The sequence below is a fragment of the Lacerta agilis genome, chromosome Z, assembly GCF_009819535.1.
Source record: "Lacerta agilis isolate rLacAgi1 chromosome Z, rLacAgi1.pri, whole genome shotgun sequence".
NCBI classification, from domain to species: Eukaryota; Metazoa; Chordata; class Lepidosauria; order Squamata; family Lacertidae; genus Lacerta; species Lacerta agilis.
In genome coordinates this window covers 11,660,184-11,685,700 of record NC_046331.1, presented here as the reverse complement: position 1 = coordinate 11,685,700, position 25,517 = coordinate 11,660,184, and the positions used below count along the sequence as shown (strand labels likewise).

The following is a 25,517-nucleotide window of genomic DNA, read 5'->3' as shown; positions in this document are numbered from 1 at the left end:
GGGATGGGGTTATGGCATTTCTACTGGGATTTTTGGGTATACAAAGCAGTTCACAATTATAAAATCTCATTTTGGATAGCCCTGTGCTAATAGTGTACCACTTTTCCAGAAAACAACACTCAGGTGGTCTTCACCATCTTTCTTAAGTATGTTAGGTTATGCCCTAAACCTACATTAGAAAAGAAGTGCAAGAAAGGCAAAAGTCACATGGTTGCTTTGAAAATAATAATAATAAAAAATTCAGCATCCTGAGACGTGCACTATTATTTTGGGGCTGGATCTAGAACATACCAGGAACCACCGGCACAACCTGCACTTTCTTCTGGGATAGTGTTACTTCAGGGAAAATCAGTAGTGTTCTTAGGAGGGAAACTAACTTTCTTATAATGATTAGACATTTCAAAGACATTGATCCCTAGCTAGCTTGCTGCTTGAAATTGCAAACTGAGATGCCTACCTGTAAATGGATTAATGCAGGTGTGGGGAACCTTTGGCCCTTCAGATGCTGCTAAACTCTTAACTCCCATCAGCCAATGGCTAGGGAGGATGATGGGAGTTGTAGTTCAGCAACTTCTGGAGGGGGGGTAATAGGTGTGTGTGCTCCCCAGAAACTCCTGTGCTGGTCTTTATCTTAAAGGGGCTGGGAAATAGACAAAAGTCATTGCAGAAATGTACCAGGAGGAGCGAAACCCACCCACTACTCCTTCCTCAAAAAAGAACAACAGATGGATCGCTGGAGCAGAAACTGCCTAAAGATTTCCCCACTCCAGCCTGGTCTGAGGGAGTTCCAATCTTGTGGGTCAATATGCAAACCGTTTGTATAAGACAGACACTCTTCCTACCCAAAAGCTGAAACGAAGCCAGTGTTTTGTTCCATCAGTTTATTTAAAATAGAACTTGCTACTTTGAAAACTGGTTTCATTTGCATTCATTTTTGCACAACCCATCGTTAAATCAGCAGGTCCCAGTTGCACATGAGCTATGTGTTGTTCCTAGCAGTTGGCCTATTACCCCTGGCTGATGTGTAGAGGCCCACTGCTGTTCTGGAAAGCAGGTGCTGCACCAGTTCCTGGACCAGAGGCAACAGGCTGCCCAAAACCAGGGCAGCATAAACTGCTTGGCTTGGGGGTTTGGGAGAAGAGCACAATACTAGACTCAAACATTGAGGAAACAAGTGATCAAGAGCCTCCAAGCAAATGGCACAGGCCTCTGTTATATTACCAGAAAGAAGTACTGGCACAATGACTGAAGCTCTCTGTACCTTTATGCTACCACTGATTTGAGTATGGCCATCCACTTGCACCCTGTCCACCCCACCCCTGCAAAAAAAAGAGAGAGCATATGCTACTTGAAAGTATTATGAAAAGTACGTGGAATAATTTTCCTGTCAGCTTGCCAGCTATTTTCAATCATGGTACAGTCTAAAAACAAAAAAGCACAATCAAGCACACTAATTGTATCTAGCATATAAAGCCAACCATCCTAAGCAGGCTATCTTAGCTGGCAATCAGCACTCTTTCCACCAGTCAGGAGCCCATGTTTATTGGGAAGGAGGGGGAAATGGGGGGGGGGGGAGTGAGAGGCACAGGTTTCATCCCCAGAAAGTTGGGGGGGGGCATCACATGGGATGTTCTTGGCCTGGTTTCCAGTAATACTGGGGCTGCACCTGGTCCCTGCCAGAGGCTGTAGGGAAAGGCCTGGACCCGTTGCCTGGTGTTAATGGCAATGCTCTGTGATATCCACCACCACAGCCTTCTTCCAGCTGAAGAGGAAGTAGCCTGTCCCAGCGCCTGCTGCCACGGCAATGCAGAGGTAGCCATTGTAGGTCATGAAGATAAGCATAAGGAAGTAGCTGACCACCACCTGGACGATGTGCAGCGCGGTTTGGAAGAGGTGAGGGAAGCTCAGCATCTGTTGCCTGACCAATTAGAAAGAGAGAGAGAGAAAGAAAGGAAACATTCAGTACATGCTGGGTGGGTGGGCAAGGACTGACTACAAATGGCAGACTTTGGAGCCAGAAAGGGATAAGATCTATAAATGACCTATGAACTGAAGCAACAAGGTGTAATAAGATAGAATTAAACTGACACATCTAGCATAGAATGGCTCCTGACCCCCACCCCACCCCCACTAGAGAAGGAGCAGCCCACTTTGGTTTCTGACACAACAGGGCTGAAACCAGCAGGGTGGAAGTTCAGCAGGAATAAATGTGAAGTTTAGGGAAACACACACACAAAATCTGGTTGCAAGTATAGCATGTGGGAGACTGGGGTGGCTGCAGCGTTCGTGAAAAGGATCTAGGTGATTTGGTGGATCACAAGCTAAACTTGAAGGGTGGTACAGAAACAACACTAACGTAATCTTAGGCTGCAAAGCATCCAGAACATGAAAAATAGCAGCTCATTCTATTCTGCATTGGTCAAGCCATGTTCTGGGTGCCACATTTTAAGACACACATTGACAAACTGGAGCATGCCCAGAGGAAGGCAGCCAGGATGGTAAGGTGTCTAGAAACCAAGCCTTATGAGGAGTGGTTGAAAGAACTGGGAATGTTCAGCCTGAATGTGAGAAGATTAAGGAGAGGCATCATAGCCAACTTCAAATATCTGAAGTGCTGTCACACAAAAGATGGAGTGGGCTTGATTCCTATTGCGCCAGAGGACAGGATGAGAACAAGAGTGGAGTGGGAAACAGAGTGTAAGACTTGATTATGGGAGACCAGGGTTCAAATTCTCACTTAGTCACAAAGCTAACTAGGTGACCATGGGTCAGTCGCTGTTTCTCAGGGTTGTTGTGGGGAGGGAGAAGACCATGTATGCCAAACCTTGAGCTCTTTGGAAGAAAAGGCAATAAATAAATGTAGCAAACAAGACGAATTAGTGGGCAGGAAGCAGGTTTTGGGGTAAACGTTTGAGAGGGGTTGTATCCAATTAGGTTATACCCGAAGGAGACCCATTGAAATTAACGAGCCTAAGTTAGATGTGTCCATCAGTTTCAACGGGTGCTCTGAGTAGGACAGCTAACATTGGATATAACCTGGTGGAATAGTCTGCCTCAAGAGGTGGTGGACTTTTCTGTGTGGATGGTATTTAAAACCATCTGCCAGGGATACTGCAGCTGCAACCTGCACTGTGGATCCGGCTGTCTTTCATCTCTGATTCTACAGCAGCCTTTCCCAACCTGGTATCTTCCACAGATAATTTTGGACTCTTGACTCTCATCAGACCCAGCCAGCATGACCCCAGTGGTCAGGGCTGATGGGAGATGTAGTCCAAAACATATGGAGGGCACCAGGCTGAAAAAAGCTGTGAGATACCACAAGTACTGCGAGTTAGGTCAGAAAGGACCATGAACTTGTTATGCCCCTCTTGGGTTTCCCATGTTAAAGTCCCCTGTAGATGGAAAGAGTGTGCGTACCCAACTGTTTTGTGTGTCTCCATCAAGACTGTGCCATTTGGTCCAGGAACTGGCATGGAGTTGTAGCGGATGCTGACTTGCGACTTCCGGAGGAGGCTCTCTCGGGCAATCTTCAGGCCTTCGTAGAACATGGCCAGGAGGAAAATGGCCACAAATGCACCAGCCATTTCTAGCAGAGTGGGAAGGAGGAAAGTTCCTGGATCTATTCCGTGCTGAGATATCAGCACTCCAGTTAAGGCAGGTAAAGCACTCAAGTGATACTACAATCTGATTGGCTGAGGTTGTTACTTAGCAACATTGATTCCAGCATTAAGTTATTCAGAAGGACCACATATGATATACCACTGAGCTATGGCCCATCCCCATTGTTAACATTTCCAAGGAGGTCTGGATAATGGAACAAGTCTTGAAGTTGATCTACCACACATAAATCAGTAAATCTAACAGTTCCCAAACTCTCTCCCCCATCTCCCCCATGTAAGAACCGCTTGAAAACTGCTGAGGGTATTGGCAGATTATTTGATGTTTTTTCCTGCCTGTTGCTGAATTTGGCCCAACATCCCCCACTCCTCCACCAGACTGTGGCTTGGGCAACAGATACTTTGACCCATCTCAATGGCACCTAGTAAATCACTCACTCACCTCCAGCAGTGTTGATGACAAGCCCGGAAAACAGCAAAGGCACGTTGTTATAACTAAAGTGGAAGGTCATATCCTGCGCAAGAAACAAAGAGTCAATTTAATGCCACAATGCAACTTTGTGAGTGGCAGGGTCTATGGGCATCACAGTTTCAAACAGGTTGCATGGGACTAGAACCACAGAGACTGCAAATTCATTGGAGTGGCACCCTACTCACCCAGCCCCACCCCATTGCCTCCCTCTTTACCAGCATGATCCTTTAAAAAAAAAAAACTTTGTATGGAACTTTATTATTTTAAGAACATTCAAATAACAAACACAACAACAATAAGGATGAAGCACATCAAAAAAGGAAAAAAAAGAAAAGAAAAGAAAATTACAATAGTAACAAGAAAGACCAAACCAATACAAAATTCAGAGAATTTTTTTTAACATAATTTCCAAAATGTAAAATATTCTTGATGTTAAATAAAAAGACTTCCAATTAGTCTCGCTGCATCTGATATTCTTTATCTGAGTTTGTCGCACAGTTATACACTTTTATTTTCATTATTTTTAACTCTCATTTAATTTTTCATCTGGTTCAGTCTAATTCTGCTAATAGGAATCTTCCTATACCATTATCCACCATATAATCCTTAAATAGTTTCCACTCTTTATGGACTTTTTGTTTTAACTGTTCTCTTACCCTTCCAGTAGTTTTTCCTAGCTGTAGGCATTCCAACATTAAATTTTGCCAATCTATAATATTAGGTAATATCTTATTTTTCCAATTTCTGGCTACTGATATTCTGGCCGCTGTTATCCCATACAGTAGTAATGTTCTTTTTGATTTTTTTAGCTCATCTGGAACGATACTTAATAGAAATAATTCTGGTTTTTTCTTGAATGTACATTTCAATAATTTCTTCAATTCCTCATAGATACTATTCCAAAATAAGCTAACCTCTGAACAATGCCACCACATATGCATATAAGATCCATTTTCTTTATCACATCTCCAACATAAAGGCGATCTATTTTTATACATTTTGGCTAGCTTTTCAGGTGTTTGGTGCCATCTATACATCATTTTTAGAACATTTTCTCTCAGAGAATAGCAGGCAGTAAATTTTATATCCACCTGCCATAGCCTTTCCCATTGATCCATTAAGATATTGTGACCCAGGTCTTGCGCCCATTTAACCATTGTCGATTTCACCTGTTCCTCTTTGAGATCCCATTCTAACAATAAATCATACATACGTGAAATATATCTTCCTTTACTATATACCAATTCTTTTTCAAACTTTGATCTTTCTTTTGCAAGACCCGATTTTTTATCTATTATGAATCTTTGGTGGATTTGATAATATTGTAGCCAGGCATTCAGATATTCTTTAACATCTTCATATTTCTTTAAAGACCATTCCTCTTGATGTTTTTCTAGTAGTATTTTGTATGTGGCCCACCTCCCCTCCATATTCGTTTTTCTTACTGTGATGACTTCTACTGGTGAGGCCCACAGGGTATTTTCGGCTTCAAAATTCCTCTATATTTCGTCCAAATATTATATAGAGATTTTCTCATTAGATGATTTAGAAAACCCCTGTGGACCTTAACCTTATCATATAACAAATAGGAGTGCCAACTGAATTGATTATCGAATCCTTCAAGATCTAATATCCCCAGGATTTCCAACGTTACCCATTCTTTTAGTAAGGAAATTGGTCTCTAGTTTGCTATTTTTTCATTGTCCGTATCTGGTTTTTGCCGGAGTGTGACATAAGCTTCGTTCCAGGTGTCCGGGATGTGTAATTCATTATTTCAAGTAGTGGGGTTACCAGAATATCTTCTAGCTTTTTATAATATTCTATTGGAAGACCATCTGGTCTTGGAGTTTTCCCTGATTTACCTTTTTCAATTAAATTTTTTATTTCTTGTATTGATATGGGAGTGTCTATTTCTTTAATTTCTTCTTTTATATTAATTCCAATTTTGTATTTTTACAAATATTGCCTTATCTCCTCTTTATTTTCATCTTTTTTATTGTATAATTCTTTATAATATTGGACAATTTTTTATTTTTTTTACCAGCATGATCCAAGGGTGGTGAATGTGCGCATGTGAGAGAAGAGGGTGGTCAACATTTGCACTCTCCAGTTGCCATTTGCACTCACCAGCTGAACTCCCAATTCATGAGATGGAAGGAGGTTCATCTCAGAGACACTTGCAGTTCCACTAAGGTCTGAAGACCCTCTGAAATTACCTGTCAATCGTTCAACATCACCCTGTTGTCAGGTGACCCAACTTCAAAGCTGACCTTTGTGTGGCTTGCTGCAAGCACCAATCAGCAAGCCCTGCTTCAGGCAGGGATCACCTTCACCAAAAAGTCACCAATCAGGATGCCACAGGGCTTGCTGTTAGTGTTGACCAGCATCTTGCTTAAAGTTTGGTGGGGCCACAAACAGGCCATAAGACTGGCAGTCGGCACCCACAGCGTTGAAGAGTCCAAGTGGGATGTGCGTGCTGTTGCTTCTCTCTGTCCTTCTGGACCTGGACAGATTTTTAGTAGATCTGGTGACGTTGCTGATATACCCTACCATTCAGAAAGCAGGAGTTAAATCCTACTTTCTGCAAGGTTCAAGTGCACAAGCAGCACATCTCTGCCTGCCCTACACCTGACATCCAATGCGGAGGCCTGGTAGGCCAAATTTGTCACACAGCTTCTGCACCAGAGGTATTGCTTGAGCTCTACTCACCATCATCATCATCCCTCCGTCATGTATATGCCCCGATGATGTCATGGCATGATGGTGTGCGTGAGGATCTGGGGTGGGCGTTGTTGAGCTATTCATATCATGGCCCATGTGCGCCATGTGATGGTTGGACATTTTGACCCCCAAGGAACTAGAGGGCAGGGGATGCTGTAGAAGCCTGGAAGACACACATACAATAGAAGAAATTAAGAAGAGAGTACCTCTAGAGGAAGAGGCATACCTGTAGCTAATCTTAAGAAACTTGGCCATTAGGCCAAGCCTATGGATATTCTACACAAACACTGGAATGTTCATTACTCTTTTAATCCCCCCCCCCCCGAAAACCAAGTTTCCAGACCTTATAAGGAGATGGAAATCAGTTCTGGAAGACTGCGCAATGTGAGAACAGCTAACGTGTATATGGAGAAGTGCATTCATTAAAAGTGCTTTTTATTTATATTCCATCATTTCCCCCCTCTGCTCCATTGTATCTCACAACCACTCTGGGGTTAGGCTGAAAGCCGGTGAGTGGCCCAAAGTCACATGCAGCAGTAGTCTTCAACCTTTACAGACCTGGGACCCAACTTTAACTCAAGCATGCATTTGGGGACCCAGTTCTTTTTCATTCCCTCCCATATATTTATATGGTGATGCTGCTACAGCCTACTTTAGATCGGGCCATGAAGCAGTAGTTGCTCAGCTCGGGGGGGCCGTTAAATGACCCCCGTGGGCCGCTTGTGGCCAATGGGCCTTAGGTTGCCGACCCCTGACCAATATTATAATGGACAGAGCAGTACAAGGCTATCCCATTCACCTCTCCCAGCTGTGAAGGGCAACGAGCCCATGGAAGAGTCCCTTAGTAGCTTGGCAGAAGGAATTCGCATTTAAGAAGTGGAGAAGGATGGGGTGCTGGAGGGTAGTTAAATGTATGTAGCAGGCAAGGAACTATTCCGCAATAATTTCCAAGGCTGTCATAGACATAGTAAGGCAAACAGGGGACAGCCCCACCAAACACAGTTTGTCCTCTGCCAGCCCCAGCCTGTCTCATTACTTACATCCAGCCCAGACTCTTCCTTTTAGTCTCAGTATTGCCCTTGTAGAACTCAGCAGGTGGCTCCACCTATTGATTCAGGCTCCACCTACTGATGTTCTTCATAACATTGGCCCACCAGGCCCAATGAGCACCCTCCTACACTGCATAGACACAGAGAGGACAAAAGGGAACCTGGTCACCTTGTAGCCAGACCCACAATTCTATGACGCAACTGGGAGCAGGAATAAGCAAAAATGGACATGCTTTTTTTTTTTTTTAATCAAATCTCTGCTTGGGAACTTCAGGAGTTATCCACAAACATCTACAAAGATAACTTTGTTGCCACAGGGTTTAATTATGCTACAGCCCTATTTTAAATTACATCAACTCAAAAGTCAAATGCATGGAAACTTTCCCCTCTAATTGGCAACTGGACATTTTTATGGGGAACAGATCTCTACAGTCACATTAGGTGAAGGCGTTGTCCAGCAGCAGAAAAGGACATCGGCTGCCCCCAGCCATCTAGTCCCCATTGCCAGAGCAACAGCCTCCCCCATGTCTTCATAATTTAATGAGGCGGGAGATGGTTAAGTGCACAGAAGGTTGGACTGAAATCTTTTTAATCTCATTGCCTCAGATAATCAAATAGTCTCCAGGGAAAGAGAGAGAAAATGCGGCTTCCCAACATTCAAGGTGTAGCTGTTTCCACAGGAGGAAAAGTGGTAAGAAATCCAAGCAAGGAGATGTTTAAACGTTTACCATATAGTGGTCCAAACTATGTAGTACAGAAGGTACTTTACAGGTACTGTAAGGAAGCTAGTAATGATGGACACTGGACACAAACTCCTGCCTCCCCCCTTTTCTCAGAGTCAGGAAAACTCAGCTAGATAAGGGGGATCTATGGTTTATAATGCCATGGCACTTCCAAGGAGTAACATATTTGGGGAGTGGGGCAGGAAGAGAGCCATGTCCTTCCTGAGTTTTCCTCTTGAGATATTTTGTGAACTGCTCCGAGACCTCCGGGTATAGGGCGGTGTATAAGTTGAATAAATAATAAATAATAATAATAATAGTATTTCAGGCACCTGCCATCTGTACTTTCCAGAAACAATTGAATACTTTTTGTTTTCATCTTTGTTTCAACAAGAGGAAAAGGTCTCTGCCTAGGTGTTCATCCTGTGTTGCTTTTAAACCTATACACAGTTGTTCTATTGCTTTCGAAATGATTTAAACTGGTTTTAAGAATATGTTCACAAATCACCTTGCAATGTTAATCCACAGATTAATAAATATTTACAACCTGTGGCCCTCTAGATATTGTTGGAGTACAACTCTTACCACCCCTGTCCATTAAGGTGATGGGGAGTCAAATAACATCAGGAGGGCCACAGAATCCCTATGCATGGGGCAAACCAAGTAGTCTCCCAAGTAGGCCAAAAACAAGGGTGGAAGCTATGGTAAAAGGTTGGAATGTTACAGGGTCCAACCCAGCTCTGAATGACTTTCGATATGGTGACGACAGCAGTAGTAATAGTGAGGCCCTCGGTCCCACCACCCTCACAGGCATGCTTGGTACAAACATGGGAGACGGCATCCTCGGTGTCTGCTCCCAGACTTTGGAACTCCCACCCTATAGAAGCTGGACTGGCTCTCTCCTTGTTGTCCTTCTGCCAGCAGGTGATGACCTTCTTGTTCCAACAGGCTTGGCTTGGGGGAATTGACTGCTTTTAATGAAAGGTCTGGTGCTGTGCTGTTTTTATTGCAATTATTGATATGGTTTTAATAGATTTTATACACACACACACTTTTAATTTTGTGAATGTTTAGTTGTTTTTAATTACTTATATACTTGAGTATAAGCCTAGTTTTTCAGCACATTTTTTGTGCTGAAAAAGCTGCCCTCGGCTTATACTTGAGTGAGGCGGGTGGTGGGGGCGGCAAGAAAGAAGCCCTTTCTCTCCGCTCGTGCCGCCACCCGCTCTCCCCAGTCAACCATTCCTTAAGAAGCGTACAAGAACAGTGGTTCTTTACTCTCCCCAGGCAGCTTGTTCCATTCCTGAACTGCTCGCAAAAATGCAAACTTGGCAAAGGAGGAACAGGAAGGAGCAGCCCAAAGGGCTGCTTTCGGGCTGCTTGTTCCTCCTCCTCCTCCACAGCGGCAAAGGTGAACCGGCTTATACTCGAGTCAATAAGCTTTCCCAGGTTTTTGTAGGAAAATTAGGTGCCTCGGTTTATATTCGGGTCGGCTTATACTCGGGTATATACGGTACTGCCTTTTCTATGTTTTTAAGCCTTCTTGTTTTTTATCCGTAAGTTGCCTTGCGTAACATCAGGCAAAAAGGTGGGTATCAAATAAGAATATACGAAAATAATAGTGAGTAACTTACGTTGATGTGTGGTGAGAGCCTCTTTCCTGCCCCACAAACATGCCAAGGCCCACACCTTACATAGCAATACCAGATGCTCAGAGATTTTCCAGCTACTGCAAAAGGAGATCCCTGCACAACATAGCCAGTCAAGTGCAGAAGCAGAGCTACAGCCCCCAAAGCAAAGTGTGTGGTTCTTGACAGGAAGCCAGTGGCTCAGCCTGAAAGCACCTTATTGTCTGCCGCAGGCAGGACTTCCAAGCAGCCTGGGCAACCAAGTGAATCCTGGCAGCTGAATCTCAGGGCAGGGAGGGGCTCTACCTCTCGACACTGTGTCTGCTCTGCACATTAGCATAAATGATGAAAAAGCATGAAGATCAAGAGCTGAATGTGTTCCAGTGCTAGGCAACCTCCCCCGCTACAAGCGCACACCATGTACTCACATGCATATTAAAGGGCTGTGTATAGCTCCAAGGTTGCAACTTTAAATACAGAAACTGGTCCTTGAAGGGCTGTAGCCTGGTGCGGAACACATGCTTTGCATGCAGAGGGTCTCATAGAGCCACTGAGTTTGAAGGAATCTGTAGTCTAACACTTCGTAAATGTAGTACTACATACAGGGAGTCTAATAAATGTCCATCAAACCTCCGCTTACTGTAACATCAGGGTTCTTCCTAATGTTTATGTCAGAGATGGGAAACTAGTCTACAGCTGTTATTGGACTACAATGCTTATCATCCCTGGTTACTGTCTGGGCTGGCAGGGGCGAGTGGGAACTGGAGACCAACACTACCCAGAGTGCCAGAAGTTTCCCATCCCCGGTCTAAATAATTTTTCTTCCAATTTGAACCCACTGGTTCAGGTTTATTCTCTCTGAATTTTATCAACATATAAATGGTATCTTGCAGCCAATGTAGTTATGTTTAACATGTCCCACTGAACTTTTTTTAAATTTTTTTTAAAACCGGACCAAATTGGAGGTTCTGCTGTTTATCCCATTTGGGAAAATCAGCTACAAAGGTACCCATGACAGGGCCTTTTCAATAGTGGCACCTCCCCACTTGGAGATTTGTCAGGCCACTTCGCTTTTTCATGTATTGAAAACTTTGTTTCAATGGTGCTTTGACTGTCACTACATGACTTTTAACTTCTTTATTTAGATTCAGTTTTACCTGCCTGAGTCTTAGAACTATTCCTATTTTATGAAAATTATTTATGCATTTACAACACAAATCCCATGTAAGTAAGCCCTAGAAGGCACAAGATTGCAACCTTAATACTTTTTTTTTCATTTTGTAGGATTATTTTTGCATGTGCACCAACAAAGTGGGGGAAGTGTGGGGTAAATATTATTATTAATTACATTTATTCATTACTTTCTACAAAAAAGTCTCAGAAGCAACTTACAAAAACATAAAAATACCCAACAGCTCATAAATCATTTAAAACATTCGGTTGCACTCAACTAAATTGGATAGACCTATTGAGATTAATAAACCTAAGTTAGGCATCTCCATTAATTTCAATTGGTCTACTCGGATGGTGCCCTGCATGCCTCCTTCTGGTAACTCCTGCAGCTAAGCTGGTACCAAACGTATTTATTACTCTGTGTTCCTTTGGACAACAACAGCGAGATTGAGAGGCAATTCTTGTTGTCTGGGCAGCCCAGGATCTCCATATACACTGCCCGGGCTTACACTGTGGGGAGGTGACTTTGGTGCTGCTAACACAGCAGAATGACTTTACCCCCAGAGATGAACTCAATTGTCTCTCGAGACAGATGCCAACAACTCTTGGTAAGTTTTGGAGAGCTTGTAGCTTGAGTGAATTGGATTGAAATAATCACAATTTCTGGAGTTCAAAGGCTTTATTAATGCAAAAGCAGGTTTATCTTGGCAGGAACGATTTACAGGACCAGTAGAGGAGGCAGAGAGAGAGAGAGAGAGAGAGAGAGAGAGAGAGAGAGAATATGAAGAGCAAATATCTTGCCTCAACAAGTTGGAAAAGAGAAAACAAAATGGCTCAGCTTGTGGGGGGGGGGAAATTAATTTAGAGAGGATACAAAGGCATTACCTAGAAGCTCAGAAGAATTAAATGTATTTGCTTTTTTACAATAGGCCAAACATTGGATACAACCTTATATACATAGAATAAGAATACAGTGGTACCTCAACTTACGAAGATAATCCGTTACGAAGGCGCCCTCGTAAGCTGAAATCTTCGTAAATCGAAGGCGCCATCTCGGAACGGAAAAAAACTTCGCAAGTCGAAAAAAACTGCATTGAAAACCTCATAAGTCGAGGTATTGTGCCGCCGCTTCCCCTTCGTAACTCGAAAATTTCGGAAGCGGTGGCCATTTTTTCGCTTCCGGAACTGATTCAGAAGTCGAAAACGTCGGAAGTCGAGTCGCTCGTAAGTTGAGGTACCACTGTACAGTAAACAAGAATGCCTATAGGTGTCCATCCAACAAAAATAAAAACAACAAATCCTACCCCACCCAACTAGAAGATGAACACAAAAAACCCAGATTATAAATTGATCTAAGTGTGATCTAAATTAAAACCAAAAGCCTGAGCAAACAGGCTCAGCACAACAAAGCTGATAATGTTGGTACCAGGCAAAAACCAAATCAACTATCCAGTGGACAAAGTGTCCTGCCCAGATCTCACTCCTTCCTCAGGACCAGCAGAATCAGAACAAGTTGTTTTTTTCATTATTATTTTAAAAAGCCCCCCCCCCCACATATAAACATAATAAATTTTGCTTATCTTATACAGGACATGTAAACCACCTAAAGTACTCCCCCCACACACACACACACTTCAATAGCAAAACTGCAGGGGAGTTACAAAACCAGTTTTGCGGCACAGCCCATCAGCTGTTCAAAAGGGAAAAGTCCTACTGGGTCTAAGGAAACACTTGGGTGAGTCTAAGTAGGGCTTTGGATTTCAGCCGACAATGTGCAGCTGTAAAAATAGATTTGAACCAAAACCCTTAAGATAAAAATAATAATAATAATCAAGTGGCTAACAAGCTTTACTGCAGCACACATCCAATGGTTAACAACAAAATCTCTTAAATCAAAACACTACACTGCTAAGGAGATTATAGCACCAGGAAGCTTCCCTCCTCCAACATGTATCTGTTCAAGGAAGCACAAATCAACTTTCCTTCTCACCCCACACTTACAGATGCAGAGCATTTACAAATGCAGAATACAATATTTTTTTAAAAATTCAACACTCACATATCCCTCTGCCCTTTAATCACTGCCCTCAGGTCTTCCCAGAAGAACAAGAGTTAAACATCACCTTCTTGAGTTTCCATTGTGACCAGATTGTTCAACACACACATAACCTTTTCCCTCCCCACCAGATCCCAAGTTTGGAAAAATAGCAGCCATGCAATGAGGCAGATAACAAATGGTTTGCCACACTGGGATGTTCCCATCTTGCAGCAATTCCACATGAGCAGACAATGCTAGTTAGGAATGCTCTCCAGATTGTAGTGAGATACAGCTGCTATTTCTGGCGCTCTGATCCATCCTATAAGCAGACAGCAGATAGTCCACAGCTCAGACACACATATGTAAATTATTCCCCTTCTATCTCCCAGGACAAATGATATAAACTTCAAACAAATGCTGGGGAGCATCTAATTAGCCCTCTGTCCTTGTTAACCGGAAGAGATTCCCTACTACACATGCAGAGTTAGAAATAACAGCCAATACATACAGGTGAGGCAGAAGCTGGCAGGTAAACACAGTGTTAGGGATTCTTACCTATGAGCCAAGCTCTTTTCAGACTAACCTTTTGCCGCTAAAGTGAGATGAGGGACCCCAGAGCTGTTAATTCACACTCTCTCTTGCCAATTGCAATGGATACTCTTAATCTCAACATCATGAGACCAGAATGCTGCTCCCAGTTTATTCAATTTCCTGACATCCTTTTGCAAGTATTAACCACTTCCTCTCCAAAGTAAATACTACCACATTTCAAGCCCTGAACCTCAGCAGTTTGCAAAAAGGAGTTGTTGAGGGGAAGAATATTTATGGAAAGAGCCACAACAGGATTTGATCCAAGTGTTTGCCCACACTGCCACAAATACATGGATAGTGGAATGGGGGTGGGGGGAGAAGCAGCGTGCCACTAGCCAGCTTATTAGCGGGAGTGCAGCTTCCCCCAATGCCGCGAGTGGGGAGCGATCTGGGGGATGTTTTCTGGCGGCAGCTACGTTGGGGGGGGGGGAAGCTGCGCACCGCCAGCCAACTTGTTGGTGAGAGCGCAACTTCCCCCGATGCTGCAGTGTGCGGCGGGCGCTCCCTGGATTCTTTCCCCCGCGCGGTGGCATCGGAGCGCAATGGCTAGCGGGAGCGCAAATTCCCTCGATGCTGCTGTGTGCGGGAAACGATCTAGGAAGTGTTTCCTGCCCCCAGCTGCATGGGGGGGAGAGGCTCAACAACTTTGTGCCATCTCTCCTCATTTTCCTAAAATTGAGTCTCCTAAAACAGGGGGAGGTCTTATACACGGGGGCGTCCTATAGACAGAAAAATACAGTAGCATTCACAAGGGGTGATTGTTTCCCACGAAATATGCTTTTCCATTTCAGCTCAGCCCTAGTCCTGTGTATTAGATGTGGACTAATTGAACAGTACAGAGGCATGACCTTGTGAGTCATTTCTTATAGCGGCTCACTACTTCTATTAGGCCTTTTGTATGTGTGCATGCACATTTATGCACCTAGAGACCAAGTTCCATGGGCAGGAAGTTGAAGCTTACCACCCTGCTATTGGCTACTCCGAAAGCCTGAAATCAGCTGCCAGCCCAGAAAGTATTTATGATGGGACAATTATCACAGCAGCAGCAACATACTTGAAAGGCAAGTCACACCCAGCTGCATTGAAATAATCTAAAGGTCTACGTTTACCAGAGGTACAGGTTTTACAACTTATCCTGCCAGTGAGGTTATCTTTAAACTTTAAAAAGAAGTTAATACTATTAGGATCATGTTTCTGCATGTTTATAATCATGAAGTTGATAAGGATTTTGCTCAGTCGTGTTTGTTTTGTTTAATGTCTCTCCCACACTCCAATCCCACACTTGACAATTTTGATATTTTTAGCGCAGATTAAAGTATTTGGAGAGCACTGCCTCTACTACTGGGAACCTGAGGTCAGGGGTCAGAACACAGAAGCTCATGAGTGTTCAGAGGTGCCTTACAGCTTCTCTAATGTGTGATACAGCTCAGATTCAATTCTTGAAATACAGTCTCTCACACATTGTGGCCTCAATCCCCAATTTCTTCCAAACCTCAAAGGCAACTGGTCTGTATATTTTGCTTCATAGCTGCAATTAGCTCATTGTCAGCAAATAATTCCTCCTCTCCTCCCAGGTGGATGAGAATTAGTATATCCTACAGCAAAGTGTTCCCCAGACAGCAAAAAATACTGTTGTGTTTTCTTCTGATCTAAGACACAACCAATCTAAGACACAGCAGAAGCTCCTCCTCCTCATCTGCTCACATTGGAAGAGGTAGAGGATTCAGACATTATAGTGCAGCACCACATACTCTACTCTCCAAACAATGAGCGAGCACTGCAGCAATTTTTCCTGACCTAGCCCAGGGGATCATCGAGGGGAGGCTGCTGCATTCACTCTTGCCATTTGGAAAGAAGCAGCACAGACCAGGCAGGAAAAAAGAGGACAGAAAAGAACAATATCTGACTTCTTGAAACCAAGAGAGGAAAGGCTTTTCAGGCCACACACCAAGGCTTTCTGCACCAAAGAGTGTGCTTAACATTTGAGAGAAACATAGGATACTTACTTATACAAAGTCAGAAAGAGTGGTTGGGGAAACCCAGTCAGACGGGCCTGGTATAAATAAGAAATTATTATTAACATGCAGAGGCTCCCCAGGCTTTTGGACTGAGGTTTCTCTGAGCCTTACCTGAAGTTGCCTGCTACTGAGCTACAGCCCTTCCTCAGACAGTCTCCTCCCAGACAAGAGCCTGTGTAATGTGCAAGGTGGACCCAGGTAAGCAATAAAGCCATGTCAACCACACTACAGGGCACAGAGCAATATTGTAAGAGATTCAAACCCCTCTTCCCTCAGCAGATCATCACTATTTTTCCCTGGGAGAACTTAAAGAGGCACAGGGTGGTACACTAATGACCATATCAAGGCAAGAATCTAAGTTACAGGAAGAAAAACACCAGGGAAACTGGCTCCTGCTGCAGGAGCAATTTTATTTCCTGAAACCCCACAGATATTTTGCAAACTCAATACTGTTGTTCATGAGGTGACAGAGAATGGACATTGTGCCCTTGCACAACGTAAGACTTACTAGGGGAAACAATACCTCTGCACCTCTCCTCTGACTAAGCCTTTAGAATGTCATTGTAAAGGAATTGCTGCCGCTATTATTTACAGCTATTGAAACAGGCTGTAAAGATCCAGTTGGCAAGCTCCACCCTCTAGACCATTGCCCATGCCTGACCCACAAAAAAGATGGTAAACCTGCTTACAGTGGGGTTCTGCCAAAAGCCACTGCAGGATCAGAAGAAAACAGGAGCAATGGTCCTGACCCGTCCCTGTACCCCCCGTCTCCCAAAGAAGCGCTGCAACCCTTTGGCTACAGGCAACTGTTGTGCAACTTTGAACTCTGGAACAGCACCCAACTTTGTCTTGGCATGATAAGGCCAGTGGGCTGGCAGATTAGAGCCTTTGACGCAAGTCCATTGCTTGCTGGGGCAGGTGTCTGTGGGGGCCAACAGCCAGGAGCAGTGAATAGCAGGTACCTCCTATGAACCATCACTACTGCCAGTGAAATCTGGATGGAGGACCACATAACGGAAGATAGTATGTTCTGACAATTTACAGAAAAGTTAGAAACATAAGGAGGACAAATGGGGCAAGGTGGGAGAAATGAGGCATGAAGTTCCATTCAGAGTTGAATGGCAAAGTACCCCTACAGCATCTTACACACTTTGTACAGCAAGAACATAGGATTGAGCCAGACTATTGGTCCATCTAGCTCAATACTGTCTACCCTGACTGGCAGTGGCTCTCCATGGGTTTAGGCAGAGCTCTCTCCTAACCTTAACTTGGAGGTGCTGCTGGAGATTGAACCTGGGATTTTCTGCATGCAAAGCCAATGCTCTCCCACTCAGCTATGGCCCTTTCCTGTGTTGTAAAGACTCAGCATTAAACACAGACAAATGTATGTAAACCCATTCTTTATTTTAGTATATCACCTAGCAATTGTAGGCATCATCGGGTTTCAAAACCTGGAAGGGCCTCAGCCAAATGGAACAATGAGCAGTTCGGTTTGTGTTAGGAAGGTCCTTCTCACCCCCTAGAGAGAACAGCAGACAGGCAGACTCTGTGTTTTGGCAGATTATTCAATCTGCCAAAACACACATTAAAGTTATGGGTACAGAGCTCTGGGACGGGGGGGGGGGGAATCTAACAAAGAAAAAATTGTTTCTGCAATGGATGGTGTCAAGCTGGTGGTGCATTTTTGCTGCCTTGCTAAAGAAGCCTCTCAAGACTGCGCCTTCTTCAGAAGCTTTCCTTGAATTCAAAGGTTATAGCCTTTGAACATTACCCTCTATCTGTCAGGTGAGCAGCTGATTGGAGGAGGGCTGTGCAGGGAGGGAAGATAAAGTGGTAGCTAGGCCATGTTGTGACAAAATGCCATGCATTTGATCATAAAAAAGGTATTGCAGTGGTCGAAGATAAAGATTTGCACATATGGCACAGCCAGTAGGAAATGCAGCTTGCCTTTGCCACTAGCAATCCAAGCTACATGGTCCCCAGAGGACTCATAGCTCAATGTAAGAGCTGATTTTTCACATGCAGGAACTCCCAGGTTAAGAGGGATGTCAGGTAGCTGGGACAGACCTGAGGTCTTGGGAGAGCCTGCTGCCAATCAGCACAGGGAAAGAGTGAACTCCTGTTTGGTGTCAGAACAATAAAGGTTTGCAAGTTCCAATAATCTAGCTTCCTGACTTTCTTAAACACGTAAGGCTTTTCAAGAAATCCTGAATAGGCCAGCAAAGGTTGGGGGCTTCCTTTCTCCCCATCTGCTTCCCCATTTCACAGCTGGCAGGAGACCAGCATTCCGCCCTTGCCAACAATCCCCCAGCAGATCAAAGTTTCCACACAGCAGCTTTCAATGGCACTGACGTGCAGCATCCAGACCCACTGTGTATACCTGGAGGGTAATTATTAACTCCCCAAAAGCTGCTTCAGCTTCACAGTGTCTCTTTTTCCAAGCCATCACCCCCAGGGAGGTTTGATACTTGAGCTCATTCTGATAGAGATATTTGGGGAGAGGGCAACAGAAGCAAAAAAAGGGGGGTGCAACTAACCAAAAGCAAGTCAGCCTGCTTCCTCAATGTGCCACTATTTCTAGCAATTAAAGATTCTGTATGACCTGTGATTAAGCACTGCTAGCCTAGAAAGTCACATGACCCAAACCTAACTGCCCCGCCAAATAACTCCACAGGCTACTCTAGATTAAGTGAAAAATAGTTTTCTGTTTGGAAGCCTCCATACAGGCATCGGTAAATGACACTAACAAGGGACAAGAAGAGATTAACTTTAAGGCACATGAATATAGGCATGTGATGCACATTTGTGAGTGACTCTCTGTATGGGTCGCTTGTGGGTTTTGCAACTGCTTTCTAGCTGTGGACCCTATGTTCAAGTAACACCCACTCTGAGGAGAGCTGCCAAGATTTTTCCAATGAGAAGAGAATCATTCCTGTGAAGGCAAGCCTTTTTGCATTATCACTGTGTACTCTCAAGGCTTTCTCCCACCCTACTGCTACGAAGAGTAACTACAGAACAGACTAGGGGGGGTCAGAAAGTGGAATCTACTGGTGGATATTTGAGTGACTTGCAGTTGATCGACAAGGTGTTTGTTTTGTTTTGTTTTGTTTTGTTTTGGTTGCTTAACAAACAACTATTCTTTCCATATCTGCTGAAATGAAAAAAGCTGAAGGCTAACCAAGAGGACTGTGAGCTCAGTTCAGTTCTTGTACAGTACTGAGAACAAATCCCTAGGCTCAAAATGCACTTAGACACATGCCCTTTAAATCTTGTGTATCCTTTGTATCTGACTCTGGTTGATAGATCCTGGGATTCTAGAAAAAAGGAAAAGAAAGAAAAAACCAAGGGGGGGGGAATTTACCTGTTTTACTCAGAATAGACCCATTGAAATTAATGAAATTAGGTCCATTAATTTCAATTGCTCTACTCTGAGTTTAATTAGATTTAACTTTAATTGACAACACCCAATCCAACAAACATGAAGTCTATTCTGGGGTAAGCAGACAAGTCAGCACAAATTAGACTGTCCCTTCTTATCAGAAACAGGCCTGTTTTGGATGCCACTGCAAGGAAATAAAAAATGTTTAAGAAGCAAAAAGCAGAAGCACCTAGGCTAGTCACCATGGTTTATCCTCTATGAAGCTGTACATGGTCTGGGACCAGAGTATTTCATAGAAACATAGAATTATAGAGTTGGAATGGACCTCAAGGGTCATCTAGTCCAACCCCTTGCAATGCAAGAATCTCAACTAAACTAGGGCTCCCATATGTCCAGGAATTGTTTAGAAAATGGTGTCTGGGCGATTCTTTGCTGAATTGGCAAAATGTCTGGGGAAACCTGGATGTATGGCAAGTTGGGCTATTTAAAAAAATATTCTAAAAAATCTAAGAAAAGCCCCTCAAAAGAGAGATGCTCCCCCCCCCCAAAAAAAAGCTCAGCAACTTTGATCCAAAGAAAAACAACAACTCAACAATTCTGTCCAGATTTTCACCATTGGGAATATGGCAACCCTAACTAAAGCATCTAGCATCCATGACAGCGGGCTAAAAAATTTCCTAGAAGGGAGAGTCTACAACCTCCCAAGAGAGTCTGTTCCACTGTTGAACAGCTCTTACAGTCAGAAAGTTATTCCTGATGTTTAGTTGGAATCTCCTTTCTTGTAACTGGAAGCCATTGGTTCAAGTCCTACCCTCCATAAAACAAGCTTTCTCCATCTTCCATGTGACAGCCCTTGGGATATTTGAATATGACTATCACATCTCCTCTCAGTTTCCTCTTTTCCAAGCTAAATATACCCAGCTCCTTCCAACTGTTCCCCTGAAGTCTTTGTTTCCAGACCCTTGATCATCTTGGTTGCCTTCCAGCTTGTCAATATATTGGGTGTGGTATGACTAAGACAGAATAGAGTGGGGCTGTTACTTCCCTTGATCTGGACTCTATACTTCCATTGATGCAGTCTAGAATTGCATTAGCTTTTTTGCTGCTGCATCACACTGTTGACTTATGTTAAGCTTGTGGTCCACTAAGACCTCTAGGTCCTTTTCACAAGTGTCTCTGATCTTATATTTGTGAATCTGGTTCTTCCTGCCTAAGTGTAGAACCCTGCATTTGTCCCTATTGAAATTAATTTTGTTAGTTTGGGTCCAGTTCTCCAATCTGTTAAGGTCATCTGGAATCCATTAGCTACCTGTCCCATTTGGTGTTATCTGCCAATTCAATGAACATCCCCATCAATTTCTTCACCGAAGTAATTTTTAAAGACATTGAATAACAGTGGACCCGGGAGAGAACCCTGTGGTACCCCACTTGTCACTTTTTCCCATGATTATGATTAGTTAGCACTCTTTGGGTTCAGTCAGTGAACCAGTCAAGTTACTTCATCCAGCCTACATTTTACCACCTTGTTTGCAAGAATATCATGGGGAACTGTCAAAAGCCTTACTGAACTCGACTTCCGAGGAGGAATGATGGCGAACTACGTTATTAGCTGCAGTTACAGGTAGGTAGCCGTGTTGGTCTGCCATAGTCAAAACAAAATAAAAAATAAAAAAAATTCCTTCCAATAGCACCTTAGAGACCAACTAAGTTTGTTCTTGGTATGAGCAAGAACAAACTTAGTTGGTCTCTAAGGTGTTATTGGAAGGATTTTTTTTTTTTTTTTTAGTTATTAGCTGCTGGCACTCCTGTCAGCAGAGATCATTATGCCACGATTAAAGGCAACCATGGCATATTGACAAAACTCCCTTTTGAGATAAGGGGGTCAGAGATAAACCTCTCATAAGACATTCATCACAATGGGAACAAAGAGGTTTTAGGAGGTGGAGAACTGCCTTGAGTGAGGAACATTAATGAAGTCCACACACTGCATAATAGTTCATAAATTAGGGCACTAGGTCGGCAATACCTCCTTCTTTTAACTATTCACGAAACTAGAAGAACTAATTGGATTCTCTATCTGCCAGCTAATTAGTGTCCAGAAAATAAATGAACTGCTGGAATATAAACAAGCATTAATTAGCAAGCTAAAAATAGACCAAAAAGCTTACCTTAACTATGGATGACTTCAAAAGTTTACAACTGAAGAGAAAACTCTTATCCTGTGTAAATTTTACAATCTATACCAACTGTAATTATCCGTTGTTTGTTTGCTCAGCCCTGCTCCCGAACACCTAAGCATAAGCTCCAACTCCTGGCAGCAGATTGATGATTTCTGTACACTGCCAAGAAAGAAAAAATGGACTGTTTAGTCAATAGGAATACCACCTTTAAGAACCACAGGGACATGGGCAGGTACATAGTAAAAGGAGGAAAGTTGCCCTCGTGTTGATTTTTATTTTGTGCCCTCTTCTCATGAAAACACTCTCAATCTGGCAAATACACAGTCCAAGGTCAGATGGATAGCACAGTGACTGGAATCAAACAGCTAGAACAGGGCAATGTGGTTTCTGGGTTTTTTTTAAAACAACAACAACTGTTCTAACAAAGGTGTGAAGAACCTTTGCCCCCCCCCCCCGAGGTTGCTGAAGCACAACTCCCATTATGGGAGTGCAGCAACATCTGGAGGACCAAAGGTTCCCCCACCCCTACATCTGGGGTGTGCTTGCTCTCTTTATCAGGGCAAGGAGTCAGACATGCCCTTGTGAATGATTTAAGTCTGAGGCCTTCTTCCGACATTAGAGCTGCTGAGGGGTAGAAATAATTACTCTCTCCACAGTCCCAAACATGGTTAGAAGCCTACAGCTTGCTTTAGTTCTGCACTTGTTGGGTGTGAACAAAGAGCCAAAACAAACCTCTGTCTTACCTTTCTGGCTCTCAGCTGGAGGAAGATGATGCAGGTGCAGAGAAAGGGAAAGACAGCACACCCTTGCATCTTTGTCCTTCATCTTGCACTGTGTTCTAGTGGTGCAGCAAGCCCTTTGTAGCAAGGGCATGTTCTGGTGACCACAAATTTTTGAATTGGCTACCCAGACCACACAAACTTTACAATCTCGTTAGAAGACATTGTAGAAAGATCAGCAATGCTTCTGTTAACTGATTCCTGGAACTTTCTTGAAATGTAGGCTTCAGCTGCAAACATTACTGGAGCAGTGTGTGGGAATGAAAGGCACACCACTTGTTCAATGCAAGAATTAAACTCAAGAGATGATCCCAGAGTTGGATTATTTTCTATGACATGTCATGGGTGTTTAGAGTAAGATGCATCACCAAATCCCACATTATTGGCTACACCAGCTCAGTTTCCTCTTCAGCTATTTGTCCGATCTAACCAACATCTGTTAGGATTTGAATGAGTACAAAGAATTTGAATCTGCTGTTTCTGGTGATGCAGTTTTCAAAGACACAATTGACAGGGAAAATACAGCTGGCTTCTAAACTCTCAAGTTTTAAATCACATTTTGAGAGGGACTCTTATTATAGAAAGGTGTTTTTTTGTTTTGATTTACAAAGTTAATCTCCAAGAGTGTAAAAGCCTTTTTTAAAATCAGTTCTTAATTCTTCTGGGAGACGTGCCTAGCCAACTCTCCACACAGGCATTCTAAACCAGGAGATCCTGGACAACAGCCCAGAAATGGAACCTGAGGCACAGAAGAAGAAAACAGAAGGGTGCATTTCTGGGCAGAATGAATTAGACTACACCTGCAAAAAAGGTTTCCTACTCCTTAGTAGTCAGCACCACTCATGATAGTTCAAGCCTGAGAAGCTCTAGGTGCCACCTTTACACTTCTTGGAGCCTGGGAAACCAGATGCCTGGAATGTTTATCCACCTACTCCTGCCCGCCTATCTAGGAAGTGCCCTACAATATTGCCACCTCCAAAGCAAGGGTGGAAAAAAACATTTCACACAATCCACTCCTATACAATACAGATTTATTGATTTATTTGTATTCTGAGCCTGTTTGTCTTTCAAATCAGCAAACACTTCTTCACCAGCTTGGAAACTGAGATTCTTTCTAGCCCAGTCTTGAAAAACCTAAAAAGAAAAATCCCTCAAAGAAACTTTTTGGACATAAAAGAACTAGAGAGTTAGGATGGCAGGTTACATTGGAACCTCTACTAGTCCAGCCAGCTGATCATTCTCTACCACCACGCTCCTTTCTCATTCGGCCTCTGTCTCTCGCCTATCATTCACTCTCATGTTCTTTCCCTTAACCCACCTCTTCATCCTGTCACCCATTCCGTTCAGTTTCCTACACTTTACAAATCCCATTTCTATTCAACATTCAGGTCCCATCCTTCTCGCCTTTCCGCACACACCTTCACACACGATGACTTTAAGAGGCTAGGAACAGCTACTAGCCATGATGCCTATGTCTTCCCTCCACTGTTGGAGGCAGTCTGCCTCTGAATATGAGCTGCTAGGATTCACAGGTGGGGAGCACTGTAGTTGAACTCAGCTCCTGCTAGTGGGCTTTCCATGAGGACATGCATCTGGTTGGCCTCTGTCACCACCGAAAGCTGGATGTGATAGGCCTTTGGCATGATCCAGCAACAGAGTTCTTCTGCCCATCTCCTGCTTTCACCCATCCTTGCTCTCCTTTGCTCAGTTCATTTTTTTATTATTATTTTACAGTTATTAGTGACATTTTTGCATTCAGATACCTTAAAGCAGTGTTTTTCAACCTTTTTTGGGCAAAGGCACACTTGTTTCATGAAAAAAATCACGAGGCACACCACCATTAGAAAATGTTAAAAAAATTAACTCTGTGCCTATATTGACTATATATAAAGTAATTCTCTTGAATAGGAATCAAATAAACACAAAGAAAGTATTTTATAATTACTTTTCAATTTTTCCCACGGCACACCAGGCAACATCTCGCGGCACACTAGTGTGCCGCGGAACAGTGGTTGAAAAACACTGCCTTAAAGTAACTTACACAGTAAAACAACTGAGGCTGTGTACACACTACATTGTTAAAAAGCACACAATTCCCCCTCACCACGAAAGAATGTTGGGAACTGTAGTCTGTTAAGGGTTTGGGGAACTTGAAGGGTGAAATGTAATTTTAATGTATGTAGGTTGCACAAATGTCATACATTTAAAGCACATTCCCCACAAAGAACCCTGGGCACTTTAGTTCAAGGGTGCTTGAAACTGTAGCCCAGTACACTACGATTTCCAGGGTTCTTTGGGGGAAAGACGCATGCTTCAAAAAAAAACGTATGGTGTGTGTGCAGGCAGCCCGGGGAACTTAAGTTTTAAGGGTGCTGGGAGATGTAGCTCCACGAGGAACAAACTACAATTCCCAGGATCCTTTGGGGGAGGGAGGCATGTGCTTTGAATGTGACTTCAGTGTACTGTGTGGCACATGCACCCAAAGGTAGTTATTGAAATCAGACGAAAGCAATAATAAACAAGAACTAAAATGCCACACATCGGAATACTGTACAACGGCACTTCCCACCTCCCGAGCTCCAGCCACCCGCCTTTCCCTCCTGCGCTCTGCCTCCCCCTCGGAATCCTGCCCTTCTTCACCCCCGTTTCATTCCTCCTTTTCACCATCAGGCCCCCGGGCTCCCTCCGTTCCCCTTGCTCCTCTGTCATTTGGGATTTATTCATTATTCTTGAGGTAACGATCATATTTGTTTTATTATTTTGCACGATTACATATAAGCTATATGGACACATATAAAAACGGAATTGCTTCCAGTTATCTTCGTTCCCTGCCTCGTCCACCTCCCTCCCTCAGCCTCCCCCCCCCCCGGAGTGATGCGCCGGCAAAGGCACCCTCGCACTCGCTCCCTCCGCTCGCCGCCGCATACCTGCTCCTTCTTCGCCTTCTCCTTCCCTCGACCTCCTCAGACGTGTCCCTTCTTCGCCCGGCGAGCGGAGGCGCCACCTCACTGGCCAGCATCGGGCGAGCGTCACGCGCCCTCCCGCCTCCCTCTCCCGGAAACCAGCTTCCCATTGGTCCAGCCGTGCCCCCTCCCTTTCTGTCAAACTTAAGAGCCCCGCCGCTAAAATCACGGCGGCGGCAGCAGCAGC

The 25,517-nt window shown here is 43.7% G+C and overlaps 1 protein-coding gene across 3 annotated transcripts; it reads right to left on the bottom strand.

Annotated features, from left to right (window-relative positions):
- Positions 1 to 863: 863 nt before the first annotated feature.
- On the bottom strand, positions 864 to 25,394 carry SLC31A1 (solute carrier family 31 member 1). 3 transcript variants are annotated; one of them, XM_033137423.1, is made up of 7 exons: positions 25,295 to 25,376; positions 21,577 to 21,747; positions 6,799 to 6,973; positions 5,922 to 5,924; positions 4,060 to 4,132; positions 3,418 to 3,586; positions 864 to 1,918 (listed from the first exon to the last, which is right to left on the bottom strand). In XM_033137423.1, the coding sequence occupies exons 3-7, from the start codon at positions 6,928 to 6,930 to the stop codon at positions 1,717 to 1,719; spliced, it is 579 nt and encodes a 192-aa protein (XP_032993314.1). In that variant the 5' UTR covers positions 6,931 to 6,973; positions 21,577 to 21,747; positions 25,295 to 25,376; the 3' UTR covers positions 864 to 1,716. The 3 variants fall into 3 exon arrangements, with proteins under 3 accessions (XP_032993314.1, XP_032993312.1, XP_032993313.1); XM_033137421.1 differs by lacking the exon at positions 21,577 to 21,747 and having other exon boundaries at positions 25,295 to 25,394; XM_033137422.1 differs by lacking the exons at positions 5,922 to 5,924; positions 21,577 to 21,747 and having other exon boundaries at positions 1,717 to 1,918; positions 25,295 to 25,394.
- Positions 25,395 to 25,517: the final 123 nt, after the last annotated feature.

Bases quoted from the DNA above. Each gene is read 5' to 3' on its own strand.
- SLC31A1 (XM_033137421.1), bottom strand. From the start codon at position 25,386: ATGCTGGCCAGTGAGGTGGCGCCTCCGCTCGCCGGGCGAAGAAGGGAC. The intron at 3,587-4,059 runs GTGAGTGAGTGA...CCACTCTGCTAG, and splicing joins TGTCATCAACACTGCTGGAG to AAATGGCTGGTGCATTTGTG. The intron at 1,919-3,417 runs GTACGCACACTC...CTAATTGGTCAG, and splicing joins GAGACACACAAAACAGTTGG to GCAACAGATGCTGAGCTTCC.